General features: G+C 42.7%; 1 protein-coding gene across 1 annotated transcript; it reads right to left on the bottom strand.

The window, feature by feature from the left end:
- Window positions 1–9,285: 9,285 nt before the first annotated feature.
- Window positions 9,286–10,225, bottom strand: LOC109943139 (L10-interacting MYB domain-containing protein-like). Its single transcript, XM_020545994.1, has 2 exons — window positions 9,905–10,225; window positions 9,286–9,831 (listed from the first exon to the last, which is right to left on the bottom strand). The coding sequence occupies exons 1-2, from the start codon at window positions 10,223–10,225 to the stop codon at window positions 9,286–9,288; spliced, it is 867 nt and encodes a 288-aa protein (XP_020401583.1).
- Window positions 10,226–13,746: the final 3,521 nt, after the last annotated feature.

Below are 13,746 nucleotides of genomic sequence, written 5' to 3' on the forward strand. Positions count from 1 at the left end.
TTAAGTGGAATAAATCCCACCATATAAGTCAAGCCAAAAGACCCTTGGACTTCCAATGTGGTACTATTGGTATTCTCCACCATTACACACCTTAGAGTTTATTCAATAAATGGGCCAAGCCCATAAAAGATCCAACAATCCCCACCAAACTCTAGGGTTTGTAATGATAAAGTATCAGAATCACAATCCTTTGATATACCAGTGTTTCGATGGAGACTGTTAAGTTGAACATCCATCTAGAATAAGAGTTTCACTCATTCACAACTGATCAATGGACTATGCCTTGAATTGACAGTTTTGTGCGAAATAAGATTCACTCAAATCCTTTGCTGATACTAGGCTGCAAAAGGGTATTCTCGCTATTTAGAAGCATATAAGTCACACTTCAGTGCCTTTCATGAGTATTTAGGGATTACCCAAGTCCCATAGACTGTGACCAGCAGTCTGACTCATATAGGTGTATTCCTCAAAAGATGTTCTGTAGGACAACATCTCACCTTTATAAGACTCTTGGAATACATTAAGGTAAAAACCCTCCTGCCTTACAGATAGGAAAGATGTGCATCAGAAATGAGTTAAGGAAGGGATCTTTCCTCACAATCCACTCCTAGCTTGTTTCTCCACTCTACTTCACGGGATCTCCGATCACATAGAGCAGGTTACCACTAGAGTAGATCTCACATGGGTCTCATACCCATTTCCCTCGATGCACTTTCTATCACATTGCGTGATAGACCCTTAGTGAATTGATCTGCTAGATTATTCGATGTGTGGACATAATCCACAGTTATAACTCTGGAGTTTTTCAACTTTCTAACAAATTTCAATCTCCTCTTAACATGCCTTGTAGACTTCATGTTATTCCTAGAACTGTTAACCTTTGTAATCACTGTTTGGTTGTCACAGTTCATAGAAATAGCCGGTATCGGTTTTTCAACTACCGGTAAGTCCAATAGGAAATCACGAAGCCACTCGGCCTCAGCCCCAGCAGTGTCTAATGCTGCGAGTTCTACTTCCATTGTAGACTTCGTTAAGATAGTCTGCTTGCAAGACTTCCAGGAAACAGCGCCACCTCCAAACAGAAACACATATCCGCTTGTGGCATAAAGCTCATCAGCATCAGAAATCCAGTTGGCATCACAATAGCCTTCCAGGACTTTTGGGTTTCCGGTATAATGAATACCGTATGTCATAGTACCTTTCAAATACCGCAACACTCTCTCAAGAGCACGCCAGTGATCATCTTCTGGTTTCAACACAAACCGACTTAGCTTACTCACAGCATAAGAGATGTCTGGCCTTGTTGCACTTGCAAGGTACATGAGCGAGCCAATGATCTGGGAATATGTCAATTGATCCCTTGCTATTCTTCGATTCTTTCTTAATAGCACACTGGGGTCATAAGGTGTTGGAGCAGGATCACAGTCACTAAAACCAAAGCGACTCAATACCTTTTCCACATAATGGGATTGTAACAAAGTTACCCCATCATCAGCTTCTCTAACAAGCTTGATGTTTAGAATGACATCAGCTTCTCCCAAATCTTTCATTTCGAAATTGCTCGATAGAAGATTTTTAACTTCCTCAATCACATTGAGATTTGATCCAAAGATCAAAATGTCATCAACATAAAGGCACAGCATAACAGACTCACCCCCACCATACCGATAGTATACACACGTGTCAGATTCATTTACAACAAAGCCAGATGCTGTAAGAGTTTTATCAAACTTTTCATGCCATTGCTTAGGTGCTTGTTTTAGGCCATACAATGATTTTATCAACCTGCACACCTTGTTCTCTTAACCATCTGCAATGAACCCTTCTGGCTGATCCATATAGATCTCCTCATCCAACTCTCCATTTAGGAAAGCTGTCTTAACATCCATTTGATGAATGATAAGACCATAAGAGGCTGCCACGGCTATTAATGTGCGAATTGTAGTCAATCGAGCCACTGGTGAGTAGGTATCAAAGAAATCTTCACCCTCCTTTTGGGTATATCCTTTGGCCACAAGCCTTGCCTTGTACCTCTCGATTGTACCGTCAGGCCTAAGCTTTTTCTTGAAGATCCATTTGCAACCTATAGGTTGACAACCATAAGGACGGTCAATGACCTCCCATGTTCCATTAGACATAATAGATTCCATCTCACTCCTTACTGCTTCCTTCCATAAGTCAGCATCAGGAGAGGAATATGCCTCACTAATGGTAGTTGGTGTGTCTTCCACAAGGTACACTATAAAGTCATCACCAAAGGATTTTGCAACCCTCTGTCTCTTGCTCTTTCGAGTGATTATAGTGTCATCCTCCTTAGGGATGTGCACGTGAGAATCCTCAGCATGATCTATAGGAATCGACAGATCGTGCTCATGGGGAATTATAGTCTCATGACTTGTATCACTAGGTGTATTCTTCATGGGAAACTCATTCTCAAAAAATGTTGCGTCTCTTGATTCCATGATAGTATCAACATACATATCAGGCACATCAGATTTTATAATTAAGAACCTATACCCAATGCTGTGAAAAGAGTACCCAAGGAATACACAATCAACAGTTTTAGGCCCAAGTTTACGCTTTTTGTTGATTGGCACATTCACTTTAGCCAAGCAACCCCAAGTGCGTAAATACGAGAGATTTACTCTTCTCTTTTCCCATTCCTCAAATGGAGTGATCTCTTTATTCTTTGTTGGAACTCTATTCAGGACATGACATGCTGTCAAAATCGCCTCACCCCACCATGCCTTGGATAATCCCGCTGTACTCAACATGGCATTCACCAAATCTGTAAGAGTGTGGTTTTTCCTTTCAGCAATCCCATTGGATTGTGGTGAGAATGGCGGTGTCCTCTCATGAATAATACCACGTTCCACGTAGAACTCATCGAACACATTAGAGAAATATTCTCCACCTCGATCAGACCTTAACCGTTTTATTTTCCTCTCAAGTTGGTTCTCAACTTCAGCTTTATAGGCCTTAAAATAATTGAATGCTTCATCTTTTGTTTTTAAGAGATACGCATAGCAAAATCTAGTGGAGTCATGTATAAAAGTGAGAAAGTATCTTTTACCACCTTTGGTCAAAACTCCATTCATCTCGCACAGATCAGAATGAACAAGTTCTAGAGGTGCCAAACTCCTCGCCTCAGCAGCCTTGTGAGGCTTGCGGGGTTGTTTTGATTCAACACACACATGGCACTTAGACTTTTTGACCAAGTTAAATTTAGGAATTAAATTTATATTTGCTAACCGCATAAGACAGCTAAAGCTTGCATGACAAAAACGTGAATGCCATAAATCTGACTCATCAGAAAAATTAACAGAATTCACCAGTTTATTACACACATCATGCAGTGATAAGTGGAACAAGCCTCCGCAGTCATATCCTTTACCAACAAGAGTACCATGTTTCGACACAACACATTTATTAGACTCAAGAACAACTTTGTATCCATCTCGACATAGCATAGAAGCGCTAACAAGATTCTTCTTGATAGAGGGCACATGCTGCACGCTCTTCAATGGCACCGTCTTTCCCGAAGTAAACTTCAGAATGATCGTACCAACACCAAGAACATGAGCACGCGACCCATTTCCCATTAACAAGGCGCCAGACCTCCCGACCTGATAGGAGGAGAACATAGAGGCATCAGCACACACATGAATATTTGCACCACTGTCCATCCACCACTCAGGTGAATTACAAACTGAGAGAACAAATGGTAAAGAATTACCATACCCAGATGTTCCTTCTTCAGTTTCAGTGGTTACAACATTAGCTGATTTCTTGTCTTGAGTGAACTTGCGATCAGGGCACTCTCTTGCCCAATGTTGATCACTGCCACAGACAAAGCATCCTCCCTTTCCCTTGTTATTGTTGTTCTTCTTTTTAAACTGTGTTGTTTGAACAGGTTTATTCGCGTTCTCTGGTTTGTTCTGGTTTTTTTCTTGTTAAACTTGCGGGAGTTTCTCTTCTGCACCACATTAGCAGTAGAGGTCTCAACACCTTTTCCATTGTCCTTTGTTCTAGCTCTTTCCTCAACATCAAGAGTACCAATGAGCTCTTCCACATTGAACTCTTGTCTCTTATGTTTGAGAGAGGTAGCAAAGTCCTTCCAAGAAGGTGGCAACTTGGCGATTATACCACCAGCCACAAACTTGTCAGGAAAAGGACAAGGAAAAAGTTCGAGTTCCTTAGCTAGTGCCTGAAACTCATGAGCCTGTTCCACTACAGATCGGTTCTCAACCATCTTGTAGTCATACAGCTGCTCCATGAGATACAGCTCGCTACCAGCGTCAGTAACTCCAAACTTTCCAACAAGTGCATCACACAGCTCTTTCCCTGTAGGAAGGATGATATAGCTTTTCTGGAATTTTGTGTCAAGTGCGCTAATCACCGCTCCTCGAAAGAGGCTGTCATCTGCCTTAAACTTAGCCTCATCCTCAGGAGGTAAGTTGACAGGCTTGCCCTCAGCGGCATAATAACATGACATTGCAGTTAGCCACAACTCCATCTTAGCTTTCCATATCAAGAAGTTTTTACCATCAAAAGGATCAGGCTTTAGCACAACAGCAAAACCTCTGATAGAAAAATGCCTAACATTAGGTTTTTGGATTGTTAGAAATATAGGCATTTTCCGTATCATTTTAATTACATAAATTAACATTATGATAATGACATATAAAATATGTTTAATCGTAGAAATCACTATCTCAAATATATCCATAACAATATGGATCATGAGAACACAAAGCATATGAAGCATGTAAATCATATAAATAAAATAAGTATATAAATCATGGTTCATGGATTATTGCGGAACAACTGGAAATAAACAGATAACAATATAAACAGGATGACTGTAAAATCAAGACAGACAGATATAACATATTATAATACGATAGAACAGAGCTACATACGACATATATAATATGCAGAATATAAAACAGTAATGAACTGAATTGATCATACCCTCCCATGCGCTCCGAGGATCCTGATCCTTGTCCAACTTCTCTTGTCATCCGATCGAGATGAAGACGCCAGGAACCAGACGTTGGGCAGTCGCGTAGACGCTCCCAAAAACCTAATTGCCGATCCCCCGAGCAGGGTCTCGGCGGCTGGATTGTAATTCTGAAAGTGGTTTTTTCACGTGTACCGAGTGACAGGGGTGCTCCTCTATTTAACCTCTCGCAGAGGGAAGCTGAAGGAGAAAGGTCGCCGAGTCACGCCAAGAGTCGGCCAGCACTCGCCGAGTCATGCCATGAGTCGGCCAGCACTCGCCGAGTCATGCCATGAGTCGGACAACTGAAGGAGAAGGGTCACTCGGCTGGCTGACGAAGAGACAGGGTCACTCGGCTGACGAGGAGACAGGCAACTGAAAGGTTAACGCGGTTAGTGAATGCTAAATATTAACACAACCAACACCACGCCCGCCTGCCTCGCCACGCCCGGCCGCCGCCGGCGGCGCGCGCGCGCGTGGCACGCCCTTGTCCATTTCTTGACTTCTCAAGTTAAGTGGAATAAAGACCCTTGGACTTCCAATGTGGTACTATTGGTATTCTCCATCATTACACACATTAGAGTTTATTCAATAAATGGGCCAAGCCCATAAAAGATCCAACACCATCGTCGTAGAAATCTATGCGGAGCACTCAACTTGTTGTTCCATCTTTGTATGGAATTTCGACCTGTAGTCGTCTTGGTCCAAATTTCCTTAACACTCTCATCAAAGCCTTCACGAAGAAACCAATTCAATTCAAACTTAAATTGTTTATTACTTCCCGGGATCACTTGTGTCAAGGAGAAGAGGCCGGATCACTTGTTTTCAAATTTCTACCGCCTCTCTGCCCCTTAGGTTTCTTTAGGTGTTTTTTTGACTTTCTTGTGGAAGCTATAAGATCACAAATCTTTCTGTCTAGATCCACGTCTGAAACATCCTTTATTAAGTGAGATAAAAGGTCGTTGTTAATTTCATCGGCCTCATCATCACTATAAGTGAAAGGATTCTCCATTCCTGTCCTCTAAATCCTTACTGACTGAATGTTTTGCAGATTTTTTAACCACCGTAGTTCTACCTGTTTCCATGTTCTTCAAAACATTAACCGACATATTGACTGCAGATTCATTACAGCCCAAAATGAAGCCTATATTTCCTAGTTGATTGGTGCAGGAAGTATCTGATAGAGGATATAGGTTATGCTTTGTCCATACCTGTTTGGACATGACGCGTCCTTTTTTCGTCTGCCTTCATTCCACTCAGTGCACCATCCAGGTTGCGCCGAGACTTTTTTTCATATTGCCATCATCTCTTTTGGGTTCCCTAACATGAAAAAGGAAAGCTGTGTCTATACATGGCATTCTCATTCAATGCAAGCAAGTCAGTTTTATCCTCTCCGAGTGAACCAAATTAAGGGGTGTTTGGTTTCTAGGGACTAATGTTTAGTCCCTTTATTTTATTTCATTTTAGTCTATAAATCGCTAAATTTAAAAACTAAAATAGAGTTTTAGTTTCTATATTTGACAATTTTATAAATAAAATGGAATAAAATGTAGGGACTAAAAATTAGTCCCTAAAAACCAAACACCTCCTAAATCTAATCTTCTCAAGCCAGTCACTCCAAATAAAATCTCAATAACCATGCATGTGTGATGTCTACACCAGCCGGCGTCTATGTATTTCACTCTCGGTGCATATATATTTTGTTCTTGCTTGAGTGTGGTCTTATTGTTTCACTTATAATAAGGCGAAGAAAATACAATGTACTTATATGGAGTGATTAAACTTTGGCATGCATAGTGGAAATATGCACCGAGAGTTACATGTCCTGTTAGATCTGTATACTGGCCCACTATGCAGTGCAACAGATAAAACATCATAATTAACTCGTGTATACACGCACAACAAGCTAACGAAGCAGACCAGATGAAATGAGTATATATTTTGTTGCATTGGTATAGAAGCCTCCAAATTAAGGCCTCTTCTAGTTTGATAGACTAAAGATTAGTCCTTCCATTTTAGTCTCATTTAGTTTCTAAATTGCCAAATGGTAGGACTAAAACAGAGACTAAACTGCTTTAGCCCCTAGTCCCTCAAGATGTGGCTAAAAGGAACTAAATCATATTAATTCCACATTTGCCCCTCATTTAGTTCAATTGTACTAATAGTAGAAGAATGTTAAAGACCATTTTAGTCTTTTTATGAGTCACTTAGTATATTCTACTAATTTTAGCCTCTAGAACCAAAATGTTAGGGACTAAATTTTAGTCCCTAGACTAAAGAAACCAAACATGGCCTTAGGAACTAAATGAGGCTAAAATAGAGGGACTAATCTTTAGCCCCTCAAACCAAACTGGGCCTAAGAAATTGATATGCAATAATAGGGCGTGTTTGGTTCGGCTTTTTTCTGACCAGCTTTTCTGAAAAGCTGGCTGTGGGGAAAAGCTGGCTGTTGGGAAAATTAAAGCTGGTGGTTAGAATTTAGGTGTTTGGTTCGCCAGCTGTGCAGAAAAGTTGTTCGCTAGAATCTACGTGTTTGGATAAACAGATTCTCATATTGCAGATTCTGTTCGAACAAAAGATAAACTTAAACAGTAAACCAACAAAAGGTCATTACACAATAATTAGTGGAGTTGATTACATCATAAGTACCGGTTACATTGACAACGTTAACTACGACACTAATGCATTAGCAATTGCATCTCGAAAAGCAGTCATGTCTAACTCATCAGATGTGCTAGTACTACTCTCACCTACAGGTACATCATGACTCAGGCTATTAGGTCCTACTTCATCAAAATCTCTATCGTGTAGAGCACTATCTCTAATGAAGTAATGCAAAGTCATACATGCAATAATTATCTTCGATTGTTTCTCAAGCGAAAAAGAAGGGAGACTTAGTAGAATTCTCCACTTCATTTTGAGCACCCCAAACGATCGCTCAATAACATTGCGCAGCGATGAGTGTGCATAGTTGAATACTTCTTTGCTCCCAATAGGTTGCCTCGCATTTTGCCATTCCGAAATGTGGTACTTCTGACCCTTATAAGGTGCAAGGTACCCCTTTCTATTTGGATAACCTGAATCGACAAGATAGTATTTACCTGCACAATCATGCAATACAAATGTTAAATACTTAAGACATAAAATAATACCGTATTATAGAAAAGTACTACATATTTATGTACCTTCCGGTGGATGGGGGAACCTGTGCGCATAAGTTATCAAAGTATCTTGTAATACTCTTGTGTCATGTACGGATCCTGGCCATCATGTGACAACAAATGTGAACCTCATATCGAAGTCACAAACGGCCATTACATTCTGCGATGCGTAACCGTGTCGGCCAATATATTTGGCTTGCTCCGAGGCCGGGACTGCCGCTGGAAAGTGACTACCATCAATTGCGCATATGCAATCCTTGAAGTGTGGCCAAAACCTCGCCTCTCGCAAACGAGGATGAATCTCGAAGAAATTTGGGTCTTTTGGCTTGATTATTTCAGATGACATCTTATACAATGCATTAAGGACTTCACTATACTTACGACTAATTGTTTCCAAGGAGTGACCAAACTTATTCCTTATCTGCCTAAAAGATTGTGGACCCCCACATGCCCACAAGAATATGCCAAGAGCTTCCATAGTACTGACACCCCGACTAGGAAGTAGACCATAATTTTCTACCAACGTGTCATGCAATCGTCTAAAAACAGTTCGTCGCATGCGAAACATGTCGAAGCAGTCGTTACTACTCTCCAACGTTCTCTCAACCCATTGAATACCAGTTTCCACCAATGTTCTTCTAGGACCCTGACTGAAATGCCTGTCCCAAATGTCCACAGCATATAGAGCAACAAGCAATTCACCATCTGTGTCATCCATTTCATCATCATCAGATGTGTGTGCATAAGGATCACACATCTGCATGCACAGAAACAACAGGCAAAAATTCATATGCAACCACAGTTGTATAAGCACCATACTAATGTACAAGCACAGTTTACAAGGCACATAATCATGTATTATAGGTGACATAAAGTTCACAGATTCACATTGTTCACAAGCTTACAACTCTGATTATTGAAATACATGTTCAACTCGAATATTTGGAAAATTGTTTCAAAGAACAATCCTCATAAAACTGAAACGACATGACTCATAAAACTGAAACGACATGACTCATAAGACGACAATCCTCATAAAACTGAAACGACATGACTCATAAACCAGCAGCATCATCTAATTGGACTTTTCAACATAAGCCTCTGTTGTCGGACCAGCAGCATCTAATTGGACTTTTTAACATCTATCTCGAATGCATGGCGCAGCCAAGCGTTCCTTCCTTCTGCGGTCTTGAGTGAAGCAAATATATCTCTATATTTTTTCTCAATGAACAGATGAGTGGCAAACAAATGGAGGTCGCTGCCTTCTGGTGAACCATCATCGATCACTTGTTGCAACTGCGCACTAACCTCAACACGCACAGGGTCGGTCTCAGTAGAGGTGACGGACTTGTTAGTGGTCCTTGAACGCGACTCAAAAGCCTCCACAAGGCGTTTCATGTACTCTTCCCTCGAATCTTTTTTCCTCTTTGGCTTAGGAGAATCATGACGCACCTTACGCTTCCCAGTCGCATTTGAGCAAGGGTCAGGTGTGTTGTTTTCACCCCCACCTAAAGTGGCTTCCAAATGATCGTCAGATGATGAATTAGCATCCTCGACGCCTGGAACAAGGGTTCTTTCATTTGTGCAGACAATGGGTCCAAACATAATCTTTAGCTCGTCCTCATTCTCTAGGGGGGCTGTTTTGAACATAATACAACCTGGCATTGCCTGCACCAACATGGTAGTTCCTAGTTTCAGATGGCCAATACTATTGTTAGTCTACATAAAAAAACGTACTTACTTCATTTTGCTTGGCCCACCACTCATCTGGCGCACTGATTGAACCAGTATGAGGGTCTCGACCAAGACCTGTAGCCCTTTCATTAAGAGTTTTCCACTGGGTGAACATTCTCTTTAAGGAGTCCCACCTATTCTTCATTTGATCCCTGGTGTAAGTGCGACCTGTGCGTTCCTTAAACTTCCTTATGAGGTTAGCATACCCTTCGGCATTAAGAAATTGTTGTGGCCTGTTCCGTGCATTGACCTCTTCTACACAAATTTCTGTGTAAATTTTTGTTGCTCTACTATCCCATTTTGCAATGACTTTGCCAGACTTGTCCATCTAGTGGAAAACAAGTGTACACGATATGAAAATACGTATTGAAGTGCTTTTACTAACCAAACAAAGTGAACACTTAACTGACCATATAATAACATAAGGTACTACCATAAGGAGTCACATTCGGTTTGACATAATTACATATACAGACTTAAGGAAGTCATGTGCCGGTAGACACAAAAGCACAGGGAACACTTTACAAGTGCGCAGTAAGCAAAAGGCTGATCTAACCCTAAACCCTAACACCTTTCAGGTAGGTTCAACATGTTCTAACTTAAACCTCATTGTCACTAAACGAAGGCATCTGATCGGAGTCATATTCAACACCCCAGAAGTTTTCGAAGTGCTCCGCAAAGTCCCAGTCTGGAGTAAGGTCGTCGTCAGCAGGGGGTGGTGAGGACAAGGTAGAAGGTTCGTAGCTGCTGTCACCCGGGTTGTTTACGTTGTTCACGATGTCCAAATTCTCTTGCAACACCAGAGAGTCTTGCTCCAGCATGCAAGCTATGTCCTCCAATGCTACACGAAGTTTTGTAGCGTCAAATGAGGTCAACCCGCGACCAGGACGGATTGTTTCCCTCGCTACCGAAAAAATCTTGTCTGCAATCTCTTGCATCCTTCCAATTGCCTTGTCGGCTATGGAGTCTGCTGAATCCATCTGATGTGGATTTATTAGGTCGTTAGTATACCAGACATGGGGACTATCTACAAAAATTTTGCGTAGTCACATGTCCTGTGCCTAGGCTGCTAACAAAGTAGGGGACAAGTACCACAATTTACTAGGCACGTGTGTACTAATAATAGTACTAACAGACTGTCAATGGATTACCCAAAAACGTGAACATATTTCGAACTCGATCTTCTAATACATACACAGGTAGTAACTAACAAATTATGAACTCAACCCTGAACATAGAAAAGGTTGTGACAAACAAAGTAATAAAGACCCCGAGTACACCATACAAACAACAGGTACTAACTACCAAAGTATCAACTAATCCGTCAACAAATAATAGTGACACAACAGATGAAAGGTATCCCAAGAAAACCATAATAAAAAATTGGGGCAGCACCTGTTGACAGTATAGTGCGCAACAAATTGAGTATCACATTACCTTGGTTGCACTGAATCTTAAAACCGAAGACAGACCTCCGACGTGATACGGGTATCTGAAGGCGACAATGCACAAAAAATTAGTTTAGTACGTGGATCCATAACAGTAATGATTAACTGAATAAACAAGAGATCAGTCGGCAGTGGTTCAAGGCTAAACAAATACCAAACGGGGCAGGACGAACCCTAGCAACACGAGATGACGGTCGGGATCGAGGCGAGGTACACCGTACCTGGGAAGATGACGACGCGACCTGGGGGAGCAGAGGAACCTTCACGACGAGAAGCAGCGGCGCCGGTGTGGGTGCGGTAACCCTAGCGATAGTAAATGGGTCAACCAAAGTCCGTGGCGGTGGCGGTGAATGAGAGGGTCCGGATGGAGGAGAGAGCCCGTACCTTTGAAGACGAAGAAGACAGGGGGAGAGGTTCCTTCGCGACGGGGCTACGGCGAAGAGGTTGCGCGAACCCTAGAAATGACGGGAATGAGACGCCGCTGAGGGAAACAGACGGTTGGGATGGAGGAGTTCACGGAGGGAGGTCGGCCGTACCTGCGAAGACGGCGGCGGTGGCGAGATGGGTGCGCGGCGGCGGCGTGTTGGGTGCGCTGCGGCGGCGCGTGCTTCGGTGAGAACCCTAACCCAGCGCGAAGTGGACAGACTTCTATCCGAAGCCAAGTGAAGGCCGCTTCCAGTGGAGCGTGCGCGGGGGGCTTCTTACCGAAGCGCGTCGGCCAGAATCCGCGTCAAAAGCTGAGTGTTTGGTTCTAGCTTCTGCTTCTGGCGGCCAGAAGCCGAGCAGAAGCTGAACCAAACACGGGCATAGTGACCTGCCACCATTATTATATGCATGTGTAGTATGATGATAGTATAATGGCTGAACTATATATGCATGTGCCAAGTATCCACTTTTTTGCTATGAGCTATTTCTTTCAGGAATGTTTTTTGAAAAGGCAGGAGGTCTGCCAAGATATATTGATAAGAAGAATAACAAGAGGTTTAAGTCAATACAGTGACTGAAGCACTAGGCAAAGGTCCAACCTGAAGAGAAATAAACAGAAATAAAAACAGACCCCACTAAATAGCTGTTAAGGGGTAGCTAGGTGCTTGGCCCCTGCCAAATTCCAGGCTGCTGTCTCACTCTTGATTTTGGCAATGATTTGTTGGCAGCTCGAGAATCTGCGATCAAAGATTCTCACATTTCTTTCTCGCCAAATCTCCCAGTTTACAAGGATCAATAGTGATCTGATGCCTTTTCTATTGCATCCCGGCAAAAAAGCCAGATTTTCCCACCAATGCCCCAGCGAGGGGGGTCACCCCCAGCTAGACGGCTTCAGGCCCTCAACAGCTACCCAAACAGCAACTTCCTCCCAAATTCTTTTGATGAAACAACATTCCACAAAAAGGTGAAGCCCTGATTCCAGGGCAGCACGACACAAGACGCAAGTTGGTTCATGGGGCCAATTCCTGGCGGCTAATCGATCTGCTGTCCAAATGCGATTTTGAATTGCTAACCAGCTGAAAAACTTGCATTTTGGAGGCACCCAATTCTTCCAGATGATGAGGTCATAATTTGTGTGAACAGAGCCCAAAAATTGGGCCTGATATGCCGATTTGACTGTGTAGCGGTGATCCGCAGTGAAATTCCAGGTGATGGCATCATCACGTTTTGGGTGAAACTGGATCTTTTGGACTTCAGACCAAAGAATGCAGAACTCATGAATGTGGTGGGGAGTAATCGGTCTGTCGAACAGCGCAAGATCCATGATCCAGGCATTGTTTGTGACCGCCTCCGCCAAAGATTTCCTCTTATTTCTTGATATAGAAAAGAGACGAGGCGCCAAGTCCTTTGGCCTTTGCCCCCTCACCCAAGCGCTGCCCCAGAAGGAGATTTTAGAACCATCACCAATCTCAATGGTCGTTGATGCCGCAAAAAGCAGTCTATCAACATCAGAGCAAGGAATCTCTAAGTTGTCCCAAATATTCCGTGATGAGGTGCAACTATGCCAGAGCCATCTCGCGCGCAAGGCACGCGCAAAAGCGCCCAAATCGAGAACTCCCAAGCCCCCAAGGGCTTTTGGCCTCGCCACCCGTTTCCAATTGACTTTGCACTTTCCGCCCGTCAGTCGTTCAGAACCAGCCCAAAGGAATTGTCTTCTTTTGGAGTCTAGTAGGCTAATCGTTGCCTTGGGAGCATTAAGCGCGGTTAATAGATAAATTGGTTGTGAGGTAAGCACTGTTTTCACCAGAGTTAAGCGCCCTGCCACTGAGAAGTTTCTCCCATTCCAGCTACTCAGTTTGTTCAATACTTTGTCCACCAAAAACTGGAAGTGCCCCTTCCGCGAGGACAGGAATGTTGGAACTGCGAACCAATTGCTGCGTTCTCACAGTGACAGTGAAATTGATTTTGATCTGGA

The sequence above is a fragment of the Zea mays genome, chromosome 10, assembly GCF_902167145.1.
Source record: "Zea mays cultivar B73 chromosome 10, Zm-B73-REFERENCE-NAM-5.0, whole genome shotgun sequence".
Classification (NCBI taxonomy): domain Eukaryota; kingdom Viridiplantae; phylum Streptophyta; class Magnoliopsida; order Poales; family Poaceae; genus Zea; species Zea mays.